This window comes from Idiotropiscis lumnitzeri, chromosome 18 (genome assembly GCF_059441095.1).
Source record: "Idiotropiscis lumnitzeri isolate Australia: NSW breed Sydney's pygmy pipehorse chromosome 18, RoL_Ilum_1.0, whole genome shotgun sequence".
Lineage (NCBI taxonomy): Eukaryota > Metazoa > Chordata > Actinopteri > Syngnathiformes > Syngnathidae > Idiotropiscis > Idiotropiscis lumnitzeri.
Genome location: NC_142408.1, coordinates 15314511 through 15329500, shown reverse-complemented (window position 1 = coordinate 15329500; position 14990 = coordinate 15314511). Strand labels below are relative to the sequence as shown.

The 14990-nt window shown below is 45.1% G+C and overlaps 1 protein-coding gene across 3 annotated transcripts in view; it reads right to left on the bottom strand.

The window, feature by feature from the left end:
* Positions 1 to 14990, bottom strand: part of dennd1a (DENN/MADD domain containing 1A) — a 184997-nt gene that overhangs the window by 25011 nt on the left and 144996 nt on the right. For all 3 annotated transcript variants that reach the window (XM_088282175.1, XM_088282176.1, XM_088282177.1), the window contains one exon: positions 8224 to 8346. In XM_088282175.1, coding sequence (XP_088138301.1) covers positions 8224 to 8346 — 123 coding nt within the window. The remainder of the gene's footprint in view (positions 1 to 8223; positions 8347 to 14990) is intronic.

Here is a 14990-nt window from a genome sequence, read left to right as displayed (position 1 = left end):
GCGACTACCTCACAAACCGGCCACAGTACGTGAGAACACAGGACTGTGTGTCTGACGTGCTCCTCTGCAGCACGGGAGCGCCGAGGGAACTGTTCTGGCTCCCTTCCTGTTCACCCTCTACACCTCGGAAAACAAATACAATTCCTCTACCTGTCACCTGCAGAAGTTCAGGAGTTCAGAAGTACAGAGGGGTTACGCAGGGTTTTGTGGACTGGTGTCAGCAGAACCGCCTCCAAATCAACATTGGGAAATCCAAAGAGCTGATGGTGGACTTCTGCAAGCGTCTGCACTCTCCACTTGCACCAGTGAATATGCAGGGAACAGACGTTGAGAGGGTCTCAATTTACAAGTACCTGGGTGTTCATCTGAACAATAAATTGGACTAGAGCAACAACAACGACGCTCTCTATAGGAGGGGTCAGAGCAGACTCTTCCTACTCAGGAGCTTGAGGTCCTTTGGCGTTCAGGGGACACTCCTCAAGAACTTCTATGACTCGGTGGTTTCATCTGTCATTTTCTACGGAGTGGTCTCCTGAGCAGGAGGCATATCGCGCCGGAACAAAAAGAGACTGGACAAACTAGTGAGGAGGGCCAGCTCTGTCCTGGTCCGCTCCCTGGACTCTGTGGACTCAGTGGGGGGCAGGAGGATGACGGCAAAAATGTCATCAATACTGGACAACTCAGCACACCCACTCAATGACATTCTTAGAACAGCTCCTTCAGTGATAGACTGTTACACCCTCACTGTACCAAAGAGAGATTTCGCCGCTCCTTCCTGCCGGCTGCAGTCCGACTTTTTAACAAGAACATTAGGTCAGGCCGACAAATGAGCGGGCATTAGTGCAATTGTGCAGTGCTAGGATGCAATACACACTACTACTGTGCTTTATCCAATGCTGTACTTAAATAGTGACCAATGATGTATTTTTTTTATCATTACAGTATTCTTATCATTACAGTATTTTTATCATTGCAGTATTTTCTATCGTTGCAGTACTTTTACGTTCAAGCACTTTTATCATTGCAGTTTTTTATATCATTGCAGTATTTTCTATAATTGAGTAATTTTTCATCATTGCAGCATTTTTATTTATTTACCCTCTGTACCATGGACAGACATTAAGAGTGTTTCCTTACACTTGTATATGTTGTGGGAGGTAAGTCAGAATCAGAATCAGAATTCCTTTTATTGTCATTGTACAGTGTGCAATGAGATTAGAGAGCTCCCCTCTCCAGTGCAATACAACAATAATTTAATCAAATATATAAATTACATAAATAAGAGAATAAATAATGTGTTGGAAACTAATACGAAATTGGATAAATAAAACACATTACGTCGCTGTTCTGCAAGGTAAGGGTGGTCGTGTGTGTGTGTGTGAGAGTTCAGAATGGTGATGGCTCTCGGAAGGAACTGTTTTTCAGTCTATTAGTCTTTGATTTGATGCACCTGTAGCGCCTGCCAGAGGGCGGCAGGTCAAACAGGTGTGAGTTCGGGTGAGTATTGTCTTTGACGATATTGAGAGCTCTGCTGAGGCACCGGTGGTGTAGATGTCCGACAGGGAGCGGAGAGGGCAGCCTATAATCCTCTGCGTCGTTTTGACTGTCCTCTGGAGCCTCACTTGGTCTGCCTCAGTGCAGCTGCTGTACCAGGTGGAGACACAGTAGGTCAGCAGGCCCTCGATGGACGAGTGGTAGAAGGCCAGCAGCAGCTTCCATTCCAGGTTGAATTTCCTGAGGACCCTCAGGAAGTGCAGACGCTGGTGGACCTTCTTTACCACTGCTGTGGTGTTGTGTGTATAGGAGAGGTCATCGGAGATCTGTACTCACAGGAACTTGAATGTGTGGACTCTCTCCATTCACCTCTGATGTAGAGGGGGGGGTGGCACAGTCTTTTTCCTCCTAAAGTCAATAATGATCTCCTTTGTTTTTGCAATGTTGAGTTGCAGTCTGTTGTCCTCACACCAGGCCGTTAGTCTCTGGACCTCCTCCCTGTAGGCTGCCTCGTCACCTTTCGAAATCAGACCTTGACGACGGTGTTGTTACCATGGGCCGGGCTGCAGTCATAGGTGAAGAGGGCGTAAAGGAGAGGGCTCAGCACGCATCCCTGGGGGGAACCGGTGCTCAGCGTTCGGGTGGAGAACGTATAGGGGCCGAGCAACACAGTCTGGGGTCTGTTGGTCAGAAAGTCCTTAATCCAGATGCGTGTGAGGACAGGGAGCCCGAGAATTTCCAGTTGAGGGTGTCTGGTATGATGGTATTGAATGCCGAGCTGTAGTCCACAAAGAGCATCCTGGCATAGCTCTGCTGTTGTTCCAGATGGCCCAGCACAACATGCAGAGCAGTGTCGATGGCGTCTTCAGTGGACCTGTTTGCTCGGTGTGCAAACTGGTAGGGGTCCAGTGTGGGAGGAAGTCAGTCCCTTGATGTGCTGGAGAACCAGTCTCTCGAAGCACTTCATGATGACTGGCGTGAGAGCAACAGGACGGTAGTTATTCAGGAGGACTGCGGGTGACTTTTTGGCGACAGGAAAAATGGTGGAAGTCTTCAAGCAGGAGGGGATGACTGCTTGAGCCAGGGAGCGGTTGAAGATCCTGCAAAAAACATGTGATAGTTGGTGGGCACATGCTCTGAGGACCTTGCCTGGTATCCCGTCGGGTCCAGTAGCTTTCCTGGGGTTAATAGCCAGGAGCACACGCCTCACATCGTGTTCCTCTATGGTGAGTTGAGGCATGGAGTGCGGGGGTGTGACGGTTGGGGTGAGTCAAAGCGAGCAAAGAATCAGTTTAGCTCCTCTGCTAGCGCCGCACTCGGGTCTACAGATGTCATACTGCCGCCTCTGTAGTTGGTGATGCTCTGTAGACCCTTCCTGGCTGGCAAGGTGGGACTCCAGCCTCCTCTTGTAGTCCGTCTTGGCTAGTTTAATGCCTTTTTTCAGGTCAGCACGAGCCACACGGTACAGGGCTCTGTCACCTGACCTGAAGGCAGTGTCGCGGGCCTTGAGGAGAGAGCGAACCTGGCTGGACACAGTTTCAATGCAGAACTTGATGTAGTCCAGTACACATTGCGTGTAAACATTAAGTCCTGTAATTCACTCATGGCGGTCTCCCGCCAGGTTTTCACAGTGTTTGTGGTGGGCCTGGATCTGCGTCTGAGAGGGGTGTACGCAGGTGTGAGCAGCGAAGACAGGTGGTCTGACTGGCCGAGGGGGGCGAGTGAGAAGGCTCTGTATCCGTGCTTGATGTTTGAGTACACATAGTCAAGAGTGTTGTCTCCCCTCGTTGGGCATTTGACATGCTGGTGGAACTTTGGGAGTACAGTCTTTAAATTGGCCTTATTAAAGTCACCCGCTACTAAGTGAACGCCATCAGGGTGGGCCCGCTGTTGTTTATCGATGACACACGCGAGTAGCGAGAGCGCCGTGCTAGTGTTAGCGTCAGGAGGGATGTAAACAGCGGTGACGAGCACTACCATTAGCTCCCTCGGGAGTAAATAAGGCCGGCATTTAACGGACATGTACTTGATGTCGGGGGAAGAGTGCTTCTCAACGATTACGCTGTTATTGCACTAGTTCTCATGCACGTAAACACAGAGCCCCCCACCCCTGCTCTTACCGGTGTCTCTCGTTCGATCCGCGCGATGTAGCGAGCGCTCAGCTAGCTGGATGCTAGCGTCGGGAACGTTGGCGTGCAGCCAGGATTCCGTGATGATTATCACACATTTGTCTCGCACATAGCGGTTTCCCAGGATTTGTAATTCCAGATCGTGGGTTTTATGGACTACGGATTTGGCGTTGGTGAGATAGAGACTCGGCAGTGGTTGCTTGTGGGGCTGCTGTTGTAGCTTTAGTAGGACACCGGACCTGCAGCCCCGCTTCTGCTTCCTCTCTCTCCGTCGTCTGCGTCACCTCCCAGTCCCGATGACAAACCACCGTGAGCAGCGGCCTCGCTAGTTCGTCAGGAATTTTGCGTGTATATACATGTGTGTATATACATGGGGATTTGTGTATATACCAATATACTGTGTATATTTGCATGGTTTTTATGAATGTCTGCTACTTATGTTATAAATGAACAGCTACATTACGCCGCCGTCTCTGTGTGATCTATATCTTTGCTGCTGTAACACTGCAAATTTCCCCATTGTGGGCAGGGTTCGAAGTTAACTTTAAAAACTGCTTGCCCACAGGGCAAGTGCCACTAAAATTTGCCTTGCCCGAATGGCCAAATTACTTGCCCAACTTGGGCAAGTGACAATTTTTTTTCTCTTTCCCGAAGATTAAATTACCTTGCCCTGAGTGACTTTTTGTATGACAAAGTGTCTAAATACAAATTGCATGAATTTTTTGTTCGGACAGTTCCTGCCAAGAAAGAATTAAAAATACGTTACAATCATAAGGGTTGCTTATATAAAAATGTATCATGTATTAACACATTAATTAGGTGTCTGCTGACCCAGGATTATGTTATTCCTTCATGACTTCTATGTTGCAGACGTTGCAGGCGTTAAGAAACAGTCAATGAAGCATATGTCCGTAAGGAGCTGGCAGCTGGCAGGTAGAACTGATCCTGTGAAAGCTAGACTAAGAATAAAATGTTTATGGTTGTAAAATGTGTGCCACAAATGTAAATAAACATATAATCTGATAAGCATAAATTAATCTTGTTTTCATCATCAACCATGAAACCCTGCTCACAACAGCATGTATCATCCTGTGCAGTTATTGAAAATGTTAATTGTAGTTTTAATAATTAACAATTCTGCATGTTAAATTGGGAAAATGATATTACAGCAATCCAGATTATCAATTTTAAATCCAGGAGAGCCTATTAATTGAGTAATCACATGAGTAAATTATGAGTGTGGGAAATTTGTGTATTCCTTTAAGACCAGTCTAGTCAAGTCAAGTCAAGTCAATTTTATTTGTATAGCCCTTAATCACAGACAGTCTCAAAGGGCTTTACATAACCACAATCGACATCCCCGATCTTAACCCCCAGGAGGGCAAGGAAAAACTCAAAAACAGTGCCTGTGGTGCTGCCTCCATACGTTTCATAGCATAAACAGAACACAGTCACTGACACTATGTCAGGTCACATCATGGAGCTAATGAATTAACAGCCAATAATCAAATATTACTCCCTTCCTTACTCACAACTGAATTGTCTACTTAAAAATATTCGAGCTATTTTAGTCATGTCAGAGGAATCCGAAATGTTCGGATTTGAACGAACTTGTCGCCACTTGTAAACATGCGCAAAAAGATGCGCAGAAGGTAAGAAAACTTCCGGCTGTCAATTTTCGGCCGAAATATCGTAGTTTTTTTTTTGTGTTTTTCAAACTTCAAATGAGGATGCAACTACAGCGAGTTCCAATACTGCGGGATTTATTGACGTTCACTTTAACTCGACATTCACTGAACTAACTGATCCCCGTAGCGCCCCGGATAAGGCCAATGGACCATACCACAACATAAGGGGGTGTCTGGGTTAAACCATCACCATACAGTGACTACAAACAGATCACACCACAGTTTTTGTCGAAATTAAAGATATTTGGCTGCTTTAAAAAATGCTTGCCACGGCCGGGTAAATTGCCCATAATTTTACCTTGCCCGTGGCCAAATTTCACTTGCCCCGGGCAATCGGGAAGCGGTTAACCGCGAACCCTGTTGTGGGACTATTAAAGGACATCTTTATCTTTTTATCTTTATCAGACCTTGGTAATTCCGGTTTTTGCTTTTGTTTAAAAATGTTGGTTTATATAAACGAAGACTATTTTATTGGATTCCATGAAAACCAAAATGTATACTTTTTTATAGTAATAACAGAAGCGCTAGAGTATTTTTGAAGAATTGGCAGACATTTTCAAAAGAAAACAAAAATAATTACGATAAAAGCGTCTTGGGATAAATTTATTCACAGGACCCTAAAGTACTACACTTATGTAAATTATTCCAATAAATGAAATAAATAGTGTGCACCCTCGGTCGCTCTACTAAAACTGTGACTGACGTGGCATTGTCATGGTGGCCGGGGCGTGTGTATGTATTAAACGGGCTAGAAATTAATGAATCAGTATGGAAACATGCGGTGTATACGTGGTGCGCACTAACGTCCCCATAGCCATGCTGTACTGTCCTTATTGATGGAGCCGCTCCGTCACAAAATACAGTGAAACCCCGGTTATCGCGGTTAATGGGGACCGGGAACACCCGCGAAAACTGAAAATCCGCGAAGTAGCGGCGCCCCTTCAAAATGCTTAAAAAAAACCTATACAGGTATACAGTATACCCCCCTGTATACAGTACACCATATAGAATACGGGTAGAGAGAGAGAGAGTGAAATTCATGTTATAACAAAAAAAAATTATTATTAAAACTTATTTTTTTTTATTCCTCATCCATTATTTTTGTATTTATTCAATTACTTCTTTTTGTATTTATTTAATTACTTCGACTTTTACCTGCTGGTACGCCGCCCGGTGTGCCCTGTGAAAGTTATGATCCTCCAGCTCAGGACTCTCCAAACGCAGACACGGGAAAAAAGGTGGTGATACAAAGATATTTATGATAATCACAATATAGTCAGTATCCAATTACAATCTGGGACTATGAGGATCTATCGGCTATAATATATATAATACCAATCTATCGGCGGAAAGAACCTAAAGCGCTGGTGGAACACTCGCACCAGGAAAAGGGAATAACTATAGAACGAAAAACGCTTGCAAACGGCAAGGAATGACTAACGAAGATTGCTTACCACGGAAGGATAAGAGGAGACCAATCATTGACAGAAAAAGAGAACAGAAAACGAGCCGAGCTGTAGCTGAGAACGAAATGAAAGAAAAACGCGACAACAAGAAACACTTGAACAAGATAACGATCGAAGTACGGGAGCATGAGCAAGTAGGATAACAATCCGACGCCAGGTAGTCAGTGTAGGTGGATTATAATAGTGAGTGTAATCAGTGAGTGAATGGGAATCCGGTGCGGTGCTGGTGGGTGCGTCTCGCAGCAGCTGACGGCATGGCGCGAGACGATCGCTGGAGGAATGCCCACACAGCTGAATAAACAAAAACACACGCGGCATGACAGGCACGGATCATGACAGTGAAATGAAAGGTGGCATTCTTCATTTATTTATTGATTTATTCATTCATAACTGACAGCCTCGCGCTCCACTCGTGCCCGGGCGGAAGAGGTGCTCCTCTTCGGCTTAATTGTCACGCACGCCGGACCTGCTCCCCCGAAGCGTGTCTCCGTTCGGTTGAACTCGGTTTCATTTCGCCCCGCTCGTGCCCCGGGCGGAAGGTGCTCCTATTCGGCTTAACTGTGACACACGCCCGCCCTCCTCCCCCGGAGCTTTCATTCGGTTAAACTTAGGGGCCGCTTGGCACCGCCCGTGCCCGGGGAAGGTGCTCCTCTTCGGCTTAACTGTGACGCGAGCATGCCCTCCTCCTCCGGAGCTTCCATTCAGTTAAACTTAGGGGCCGCTTTACACCGCCCGTGCCCGGGGAAGGTGCTCCTCTTCGGCTTAACTGTGACGCGAGCATGCCCTCCTCCTCCGGAGCTTCCATTTGGTTAAACTTAGGGGCCGCTTGACACCGCCCGTGCCCGGGGAAGGTGCTCCTATTCGGCGAAACTGTCACGCACGCCGGCCGGCCTCCTCCGGAGCTCTCGTACGGTCCCGAACGGAGCGAAATGTCGCCCCGCTCGTGCCCGGGCGGAAGGTGCTCCTCTTCGGCTTTAACTGCCACGCACGCCGGCCGGAGGTCTGGTACGGTCCGAACAGCGCGAAACGTCGCCCCCGATCGTGTCCGGGGGAACTTGCTCTTCTTCGTCCACTCTCCTCTTCGCCCACGCCGGCCGTCTAACCGCTCCAGCGCCCCGTCGTGCCGCTCGGCGAAACTACAATGCCCCCGCGGAGCGGAGCGAATGGAGAACCCCGATCGTGCCCGGGAAAAAAAGTTTTTAATTTTTGAATATTTTTTTAGACCCGCGAAGCACTGAACCCGCGAAAGGTGAACCGCGAAGTAGCGGGGTTTCACTGTACCACCAAATTAAAACTAAAGCACAACTGTTCATTACATTTCCAATACATTTTGGTTGTCTTGAGAGCCAAAACTATGTCAATGTCACAAGATTTATGAACTGACTGTATGTGCAAAATAACATTTTCTTTTTCAAATATATTATGGACAAATGCGAGAATACTTACCAGTCCAAACTGCCAGTTGATTCTGTGTTCATCCAATGTGTGCGGAGGCCCTTCACTCTTGACTTTAAATGCAAGGAAGTCATTGTCTCCAGTGATGATTCCTGATGCATTAGCTGTCTTTTCCTGCGATGTGGAAACAACTCTTAATGTTAAACTGTGATGTTCTGACTGTGTGAACATTTTCTTTAAAAATTTATTTTGTAACACGATTAAAAACCGTATATAAGGTAAATGGTCTTTCACTTCTACGGCGCTTTTCCACCTATTGAGACACCCAAAGCGCTTCACACTGACTTTGCATCTACCTTCTGATGACATACCATCAGCAGCAATTGGGGGTTTGGTATCTTGCTCAATGACACTTTGACATGGTAACAATGGCCAGTGATGAATCCCACAACCACTGGGTTGGGAAACAACCAGTCTACCACTGAGCAATGCTGTCCCCAATAAATGTAATGTGACAATTTAATTTTCGATTATTTGCCAATGCAAAATTTCCATAACTAACAAAGTAAATGTAATGGTAATGGTGTCCCGAATATTAAAAAAAACAAAACATAAACCTACAATCAAAGTTGAGCTGTCAGGGTAGACCTAGGCAAAATACGGCCTCCGGGCCACATCCGCCCTACTTTCTTGATCCACCATTGCAAAATACTGTAGGTGATTTTGTAAAAACAAGGAACATGCTTTCCGCAATAATATAATTCTAATGCAAAGCAATCGGCCTCAACGATTTCAAGAAAAAAAAAATTATTAAGATTTTTCTGACAGATATTGCGATATTGATTTAATTTCAGAGTTTTGTTAAAACAGTAATATTTACAAACATGACAGAAAATGCCACTACACTATTAAAAACAATAAAAGCTATTACAGTAAGTATTTCCACCTGCGGACCTCTGTCAACTTCAAAAACATTTTTCTAACACTACATAACATTAACGATCGATTCCTCACAACGGAAATTCCGATATCCGGAACCCGGAAGCCATAGCGAAGCCCGCAGTAGGGCAATCTCAAGCAGTTCCCGCACCATACAACGGAAATATTTTGACTGCTCCGTCATGATCGGATGGATCCAAGACAGCAACATGTAAATGACTTCTTGGACATGAGTTTTGTCGTCTCTAGATCATGGCATCCAAACGAAGAAGAACGGTAATGACCGTGGAAGAGAGAGTGAAATGCATCCGATTAGGCGAAGCAGGATACAAAGACAAAAAAATTGCTTGCGGCTCGACGGACGAAGTACGGCGCAGTAAATGAACGTGTCCTGAAATACTTTAACTGTCGTCGTGCTAAAAACTTTCCGCTACCTGGACCGCTAATTCGGGAGATGGCTAGCTCAATAGCGCTATCAATGGGCATAGAAGACTTTGAAGCGTCCCACGGCTGGCTTCAAAAGTTGCACAACATCAGCTGAGCAATGCCGTCTTGTGTGGTGCGGGAGGGGAATTAAAGTTAAGAGAGTGAATGAGTGAAAGCAAAAGCTAAAAAAAAAAAAAAAAAAAAAAAAAAAAAAAAAAAAAATAATAATAATTTGGTAACATACTTGCACGTTCATACAGGACATATACCGTAGTCGTTTCTGTTATACGGAAAGATTGGACAATGCAAATATGATTCCGTACTAGAGGATACTTACTGCAATGTAATAATGCAAAGACACAAAGGTTTTGTGAGCGGGCAGTTTTTTTTTTCAAGTTTTTAAGAACTACTTTCTGTCAAGTATAATTTTGTATTCATGTGTAGATAATTAATAAATTAAAAACAATCATTGTCCCTTTGCAAAGCTAAATTGATTAAAATATGTAATTTTGAAACCTATTGTTGTGTAGATCTCAAAACTCACACATGATAGGTGCTGACTCTTCGCCCTAACGAAGTTCTAGCCAGACATCTGTTAAAAGTCGACTGTACACCGAAGCACTTACTTGGGTTGAAACTGTATTTCACTTTAGAAATTAGCACACTTAGCCACTCCTGGTTCGCCTCCTTGTTTAAAAAGCTACTTGTTAGTGGGGTAGTTTATATGTCACCACGGAGGAGATTTGCATCATGCAGCTCATTGCTGCATATAGTACAAATAAAGTCCGTACTGCTGAAGCGCAAGATAGCATTCAAGCAGCGGGGAAATAAATTACTTCCAGGACTACGGATGACAGCGCAATGCTTATTTATTTATTTATTTATTAAATTTTATCCAATTTTTTTTTTTAACAATACGGCGCTGGTTGGTGTGACTTGCTTCATGAGCGTGAGCACAAACCACAGTTTTGATGATCTCGAAATCACATTAAGATTGCAATTTTGGTCTCAAAATGATCAATTGTTCAGCCCTACTACACATTGAAGCTCCTGGTCATAGTAGCATTATAGACAAATGGGGAATAGTGCTATTGTTTACTCAACCGACGGCGAGCAAACCGTTGTAACAGTGCAAATGGCACTGCATGACACAAAAAGGGTGGATAGCAATAAAGATTGGATAGAAATAAAGAAGGAATTAGCCAATGATATCAGGCAAACAATGTCATGGCCTATAAAATGTTGAAAACAGGGTGGACACGTATAAATTAAGGAGAAAATTAGAGAAGCTGTTCAAGCATGCTGCAAACTTACAGGAGCCTCTTTCATCCCTCAACTCATAGTGTAACCAGAAGCATCCCGAGATATTAACTCTGAGAACTTTGAGAACCAGTGGTACAGCCTTAAAACAAACACAAAAAAACTCCAAAAAGAACTCTTGATTGGAAATCTAGTATAATCAAAAGAAAGCCAGGAAAAAGCTATCCATAAAATTAAATATTCAACTGGTGAAAAAAATTTTGAACACTGAATTTAGAGTATTGAGCCGTCCATCAATTTTCTACCGCTTATCCGGGGTCGGTTCACCAGAGCAGCAGCTTTAGTGGGGAAGCATAGACATTGGGTGAAAAGGAGTTGGGTGTTTGTGCAGTTTCATTGATGAAAAGGAAGTAAAGGTTATTGTCGGTTATAAATTTATGTAAGATGAGTGCTTTGTTGTTGAGTGAGGGCGTGGTAAAGCGAGCCAGTTTGCAGATATTCTTATGTATGGGAGGCAGTGAGGAGTGGGGGAGTGGAAAGAGATATGGATTTGGCACTTTGAAGTATTTTCTCTCTTTATTGTAGTCTTTAAAAGAGAAGGACAAGCCCAAGATGAATTAAAATTGTCTATGAAGCCCACACTGTGTGTCCTGCAAGCCGTTTGGAGGCAGGTTGATAATGCGACTAAAACAGTCAATTTGCCGGTGGTATTGTCAAGTGAATTTTGGTGATTTCTGATTGTCAGCGGGATGCATCAACGCAGCCAACATGGACAATAATTATATGGACATATGAGAGTGAGTGAAGGAGACCGGGGAGCTTTGTGAGGATAACAGGAACAGTGGCTCAGGGGAAACAGTGTGTGGTTACGTAGAAGAACCGACGGTTTCGGGTGGTGGTGTCATCAGGGTGGTCGGAGGAAAAAGGAGGTGAGGGGGGGGGGCACACGGTGTTGGTTGAAGGGAGAGTGGATCTTGGATTAGGTTTATTCAGTGATGGTGAGGTGGACGGGGACGAGCAGGCGGCGAGACCAGAAGATGTGCGCCCTGGATCCGGAGTGAACTGAGGAACGCCAGTGAGCCTAGGTCAACAGGGTGCAATGTAGAGGGCCACTCGGACCGAGCACTATAATTTCTTTTCGTTCAGAGAAAGCGTCTGTTTTGCTCAGCAGGAAATATATCTGACTGTCATCCGCATAGCAGTAGAAGGAAAGTCCATGTTTCCATGGAACCTAGGGACAACACACACAGTGAAAACAGCAAGGGTTGCAAAATAAAACCCTGTGGAACACCATAGTAAAGAGGGGCAGAGCGAGACTCAGTGCAACCTAGGTTAACACAAAAAGTCCTGCTAGCCAAATTGGATCCGAACCACCCCAGAACGTTACACTTTCTTGTTTATCCAAGAAAGATTTCAACGGCGTTACGCACCACTTTTTCCAGAATGATGAAATTTGAAAGCACACCTTGATAAAGGCCAGGTTTCTTAAGCGGGGGATGCACTACAGCATGTTTAAAATATTGGGGCACAACACCAGATGATAGATGGTTATTGATAATGGCCAAAACCAATTCGCCTCTCGAGTATTCTTTAAAGAGGAGAGGGGGAATTGAGTCACAAGGAGAGCCGGATGGCTTAATTTGGCAAACCACAGCCTCCAAAAATGACAAGGAAACAGACTCAAAGGATCTAACACGACAGAACAAGGAACATGTACAGAGGGGTCAAGTGTGGCGCTCGAAACAAGAACTCTGGCTGTAGCAACCTTGTCAATGAAAAACTCCAAAAGTGAATTGCACATTTTAGGGGACGAGTCCGTGCAAATCGGCTGTGAGGCTTAAGTGCAGAATTAAAAAATCTAAATAGAGTACGTAGTATTCTCCCCACAACTCACAAAGTTACAGAAGTAATTTTCCGTGGCCTCGCTGAACCCCTCCCGCATCAGAATTTTTGCCTCAGTGACCGCTGATGCTGCGTTCCGCTTGGCCAGTCAGAACCTGTCAGCTGAGTTCCATAGGTCAAAAATACCAGACTCAGTCAGGCTTCAGAGGACGGTAAAAACAGCACAGAGGATTATTGGCTGCCCTCGCCTCTCCCTGTCCGACATCTACACCACCCGGTGCCTCAGCAGAGCTCACAAGATCATTAAGGATAATACTCACCCGAGCTCACAACTCTTCGACCTGTTGCCCTCTGGCAGGCACTACAAGTGCATCAAAACAGAGACAGACAGACTGTAAAACTGTTCCTGAGAACCATCTCCATGCTGAACGCAACACAACCTAGTGCACTTTTTATTTTTATTTATTTGTATTTTGATTCATTTTTATTTATTTTTATTTTATTTTTATTCTTTGTATTTGCACTGGACAGGGGAAGCTCTCCAATCTTGTTGTACACTGAGTCTAATGACACTAAAGGGCATTCTGATTCTGATTATGGCTGGTGTCCACCAGCAGGTTTGGGTATATCTGCCACAACAAGCACCGGCCATAAACACTTTATGGCCACAGCGCCGATCTGCCGCCTTAACAATGGAGGTGGGAAACATGGTCCACTCAAACTCCATGCCAGCTTCGCGGACTTTGTATCAATCTGTCGTGGTAAAGAATGAGCTAAGCCGAAAGGCGAGGCTTTTGAATTACTGGTCGATCTACGTTTCAATTCTCACCTATTGTTACGAGCTGTGTGTTGTGACCGAAGGAATAAGATCCTGGATACAAGCAGGCGAAATGAGTTTCCTCCACGGGGTGTTTCCTTAGATAGGGTTAGAACGTTGGTCATCTGGGAGGGACTCAGAGTCGTGAAGCTGCAACTTCACGTTAAGAGGAGCCAGATTAGGTGGCTCAGGCATCTGATTAGGATGCCTCCCTGGTGAGGTGTTGCGTGCATGTCCCATCGGTAGCAGGCCCCCGGTGACAACCCCAGGAAACGCTGGGGAGACTATGTCTAGAGGAAGACTATGGCCCAGGAATGCCTCGGGATCCCTCCGGAAGAGTTGTAAGACGTTGCTGGGGAGAGGGAAGTCGGGGCCTCCTTGCTGAAGGTGCTGCCTCCATGACTCGCCCCCAGAAACGCAGTAGATGATGGAAGGATGAATGAATGGATGTTTAACCCTTGTGCAGTGGAATTAAAATAACTGCACAACACAGTAAAGGACCAAAAGATGGCTCTACTTTTGAGGCGGGATAACTTTGTCATTCCTGAATATTTTTTTACATCCAACCACTCAAAATGTTCAGGGGGATCAGACCTATCCACACATAAATACTTTTTTTATTTCTTATTTTTTTTATTCCCTCTACGGACCGTAACACCAGTATTATGCTAATGGCAAAACTAACTATGCTCTGTCTGTACATATAAAACAAATTAAAATGTAAATCTATCATATGGGGCGGCACGGTGGACGACTGGTTAGCACGATGGCCTCACAGTGAGAGACAGCATCGGGCGTGGGTTCGATTCCAGCTCCAGCCATCCTGTGTGGAGTTTGCATGTTCTCCCCGTGCTTGCGTGGGTTTCCTCCGGGTACTCCGGTTTCCTCCCACATTCCAAAAACATGCATGGCAGGCTGATTGAACACTCTAAATTGCCCCTAGGTATGAGTGTGAGCGTGGATGGTTGTTCGTCTCTGTGTGCCCTGCAATTGGCTGGCAACCAGTTCAGGGTGTCCCCCGCCTACTGCCCGATGATAGCTGGGATAGGCTCCAGCACCCCTCGCGACCCTAGTGAGGAGAAGCGGTACAGAAGATTGATGGATGGATCTATCATATGTCATAATTAGATAATTGAATAAGTCAATAAGTCATGACAAAAGAGTTTTTGGTCACTGTCCCGTTTTTTGACAATGGCAGTTATAGTAAAAATACCCCTAAACGCAGTAATCGACCATAAAATGGCTCCGTCTTTGAGGTGTGATACCTAAGTAATTTCTGAATATTTTTTTTACTTCTAACCACTCAAAATGTTCAGGGTGATCAAACCAATCCATACATAAGTATATATTAGTATATATATATAAATTAGTATATATTAGTATATATATATAAATTAGTATATATTAGTATATACAGTGAAACCCCGCTACTTCGCGGTTCACCTTTCGCGGGTTCAGTGCTTCGCGGGTCTAAAAAATATTCGGGGGCATTGTAGTTTCGCCGAGCGGCACGACGGGGCGCTGGAGCGGTTAG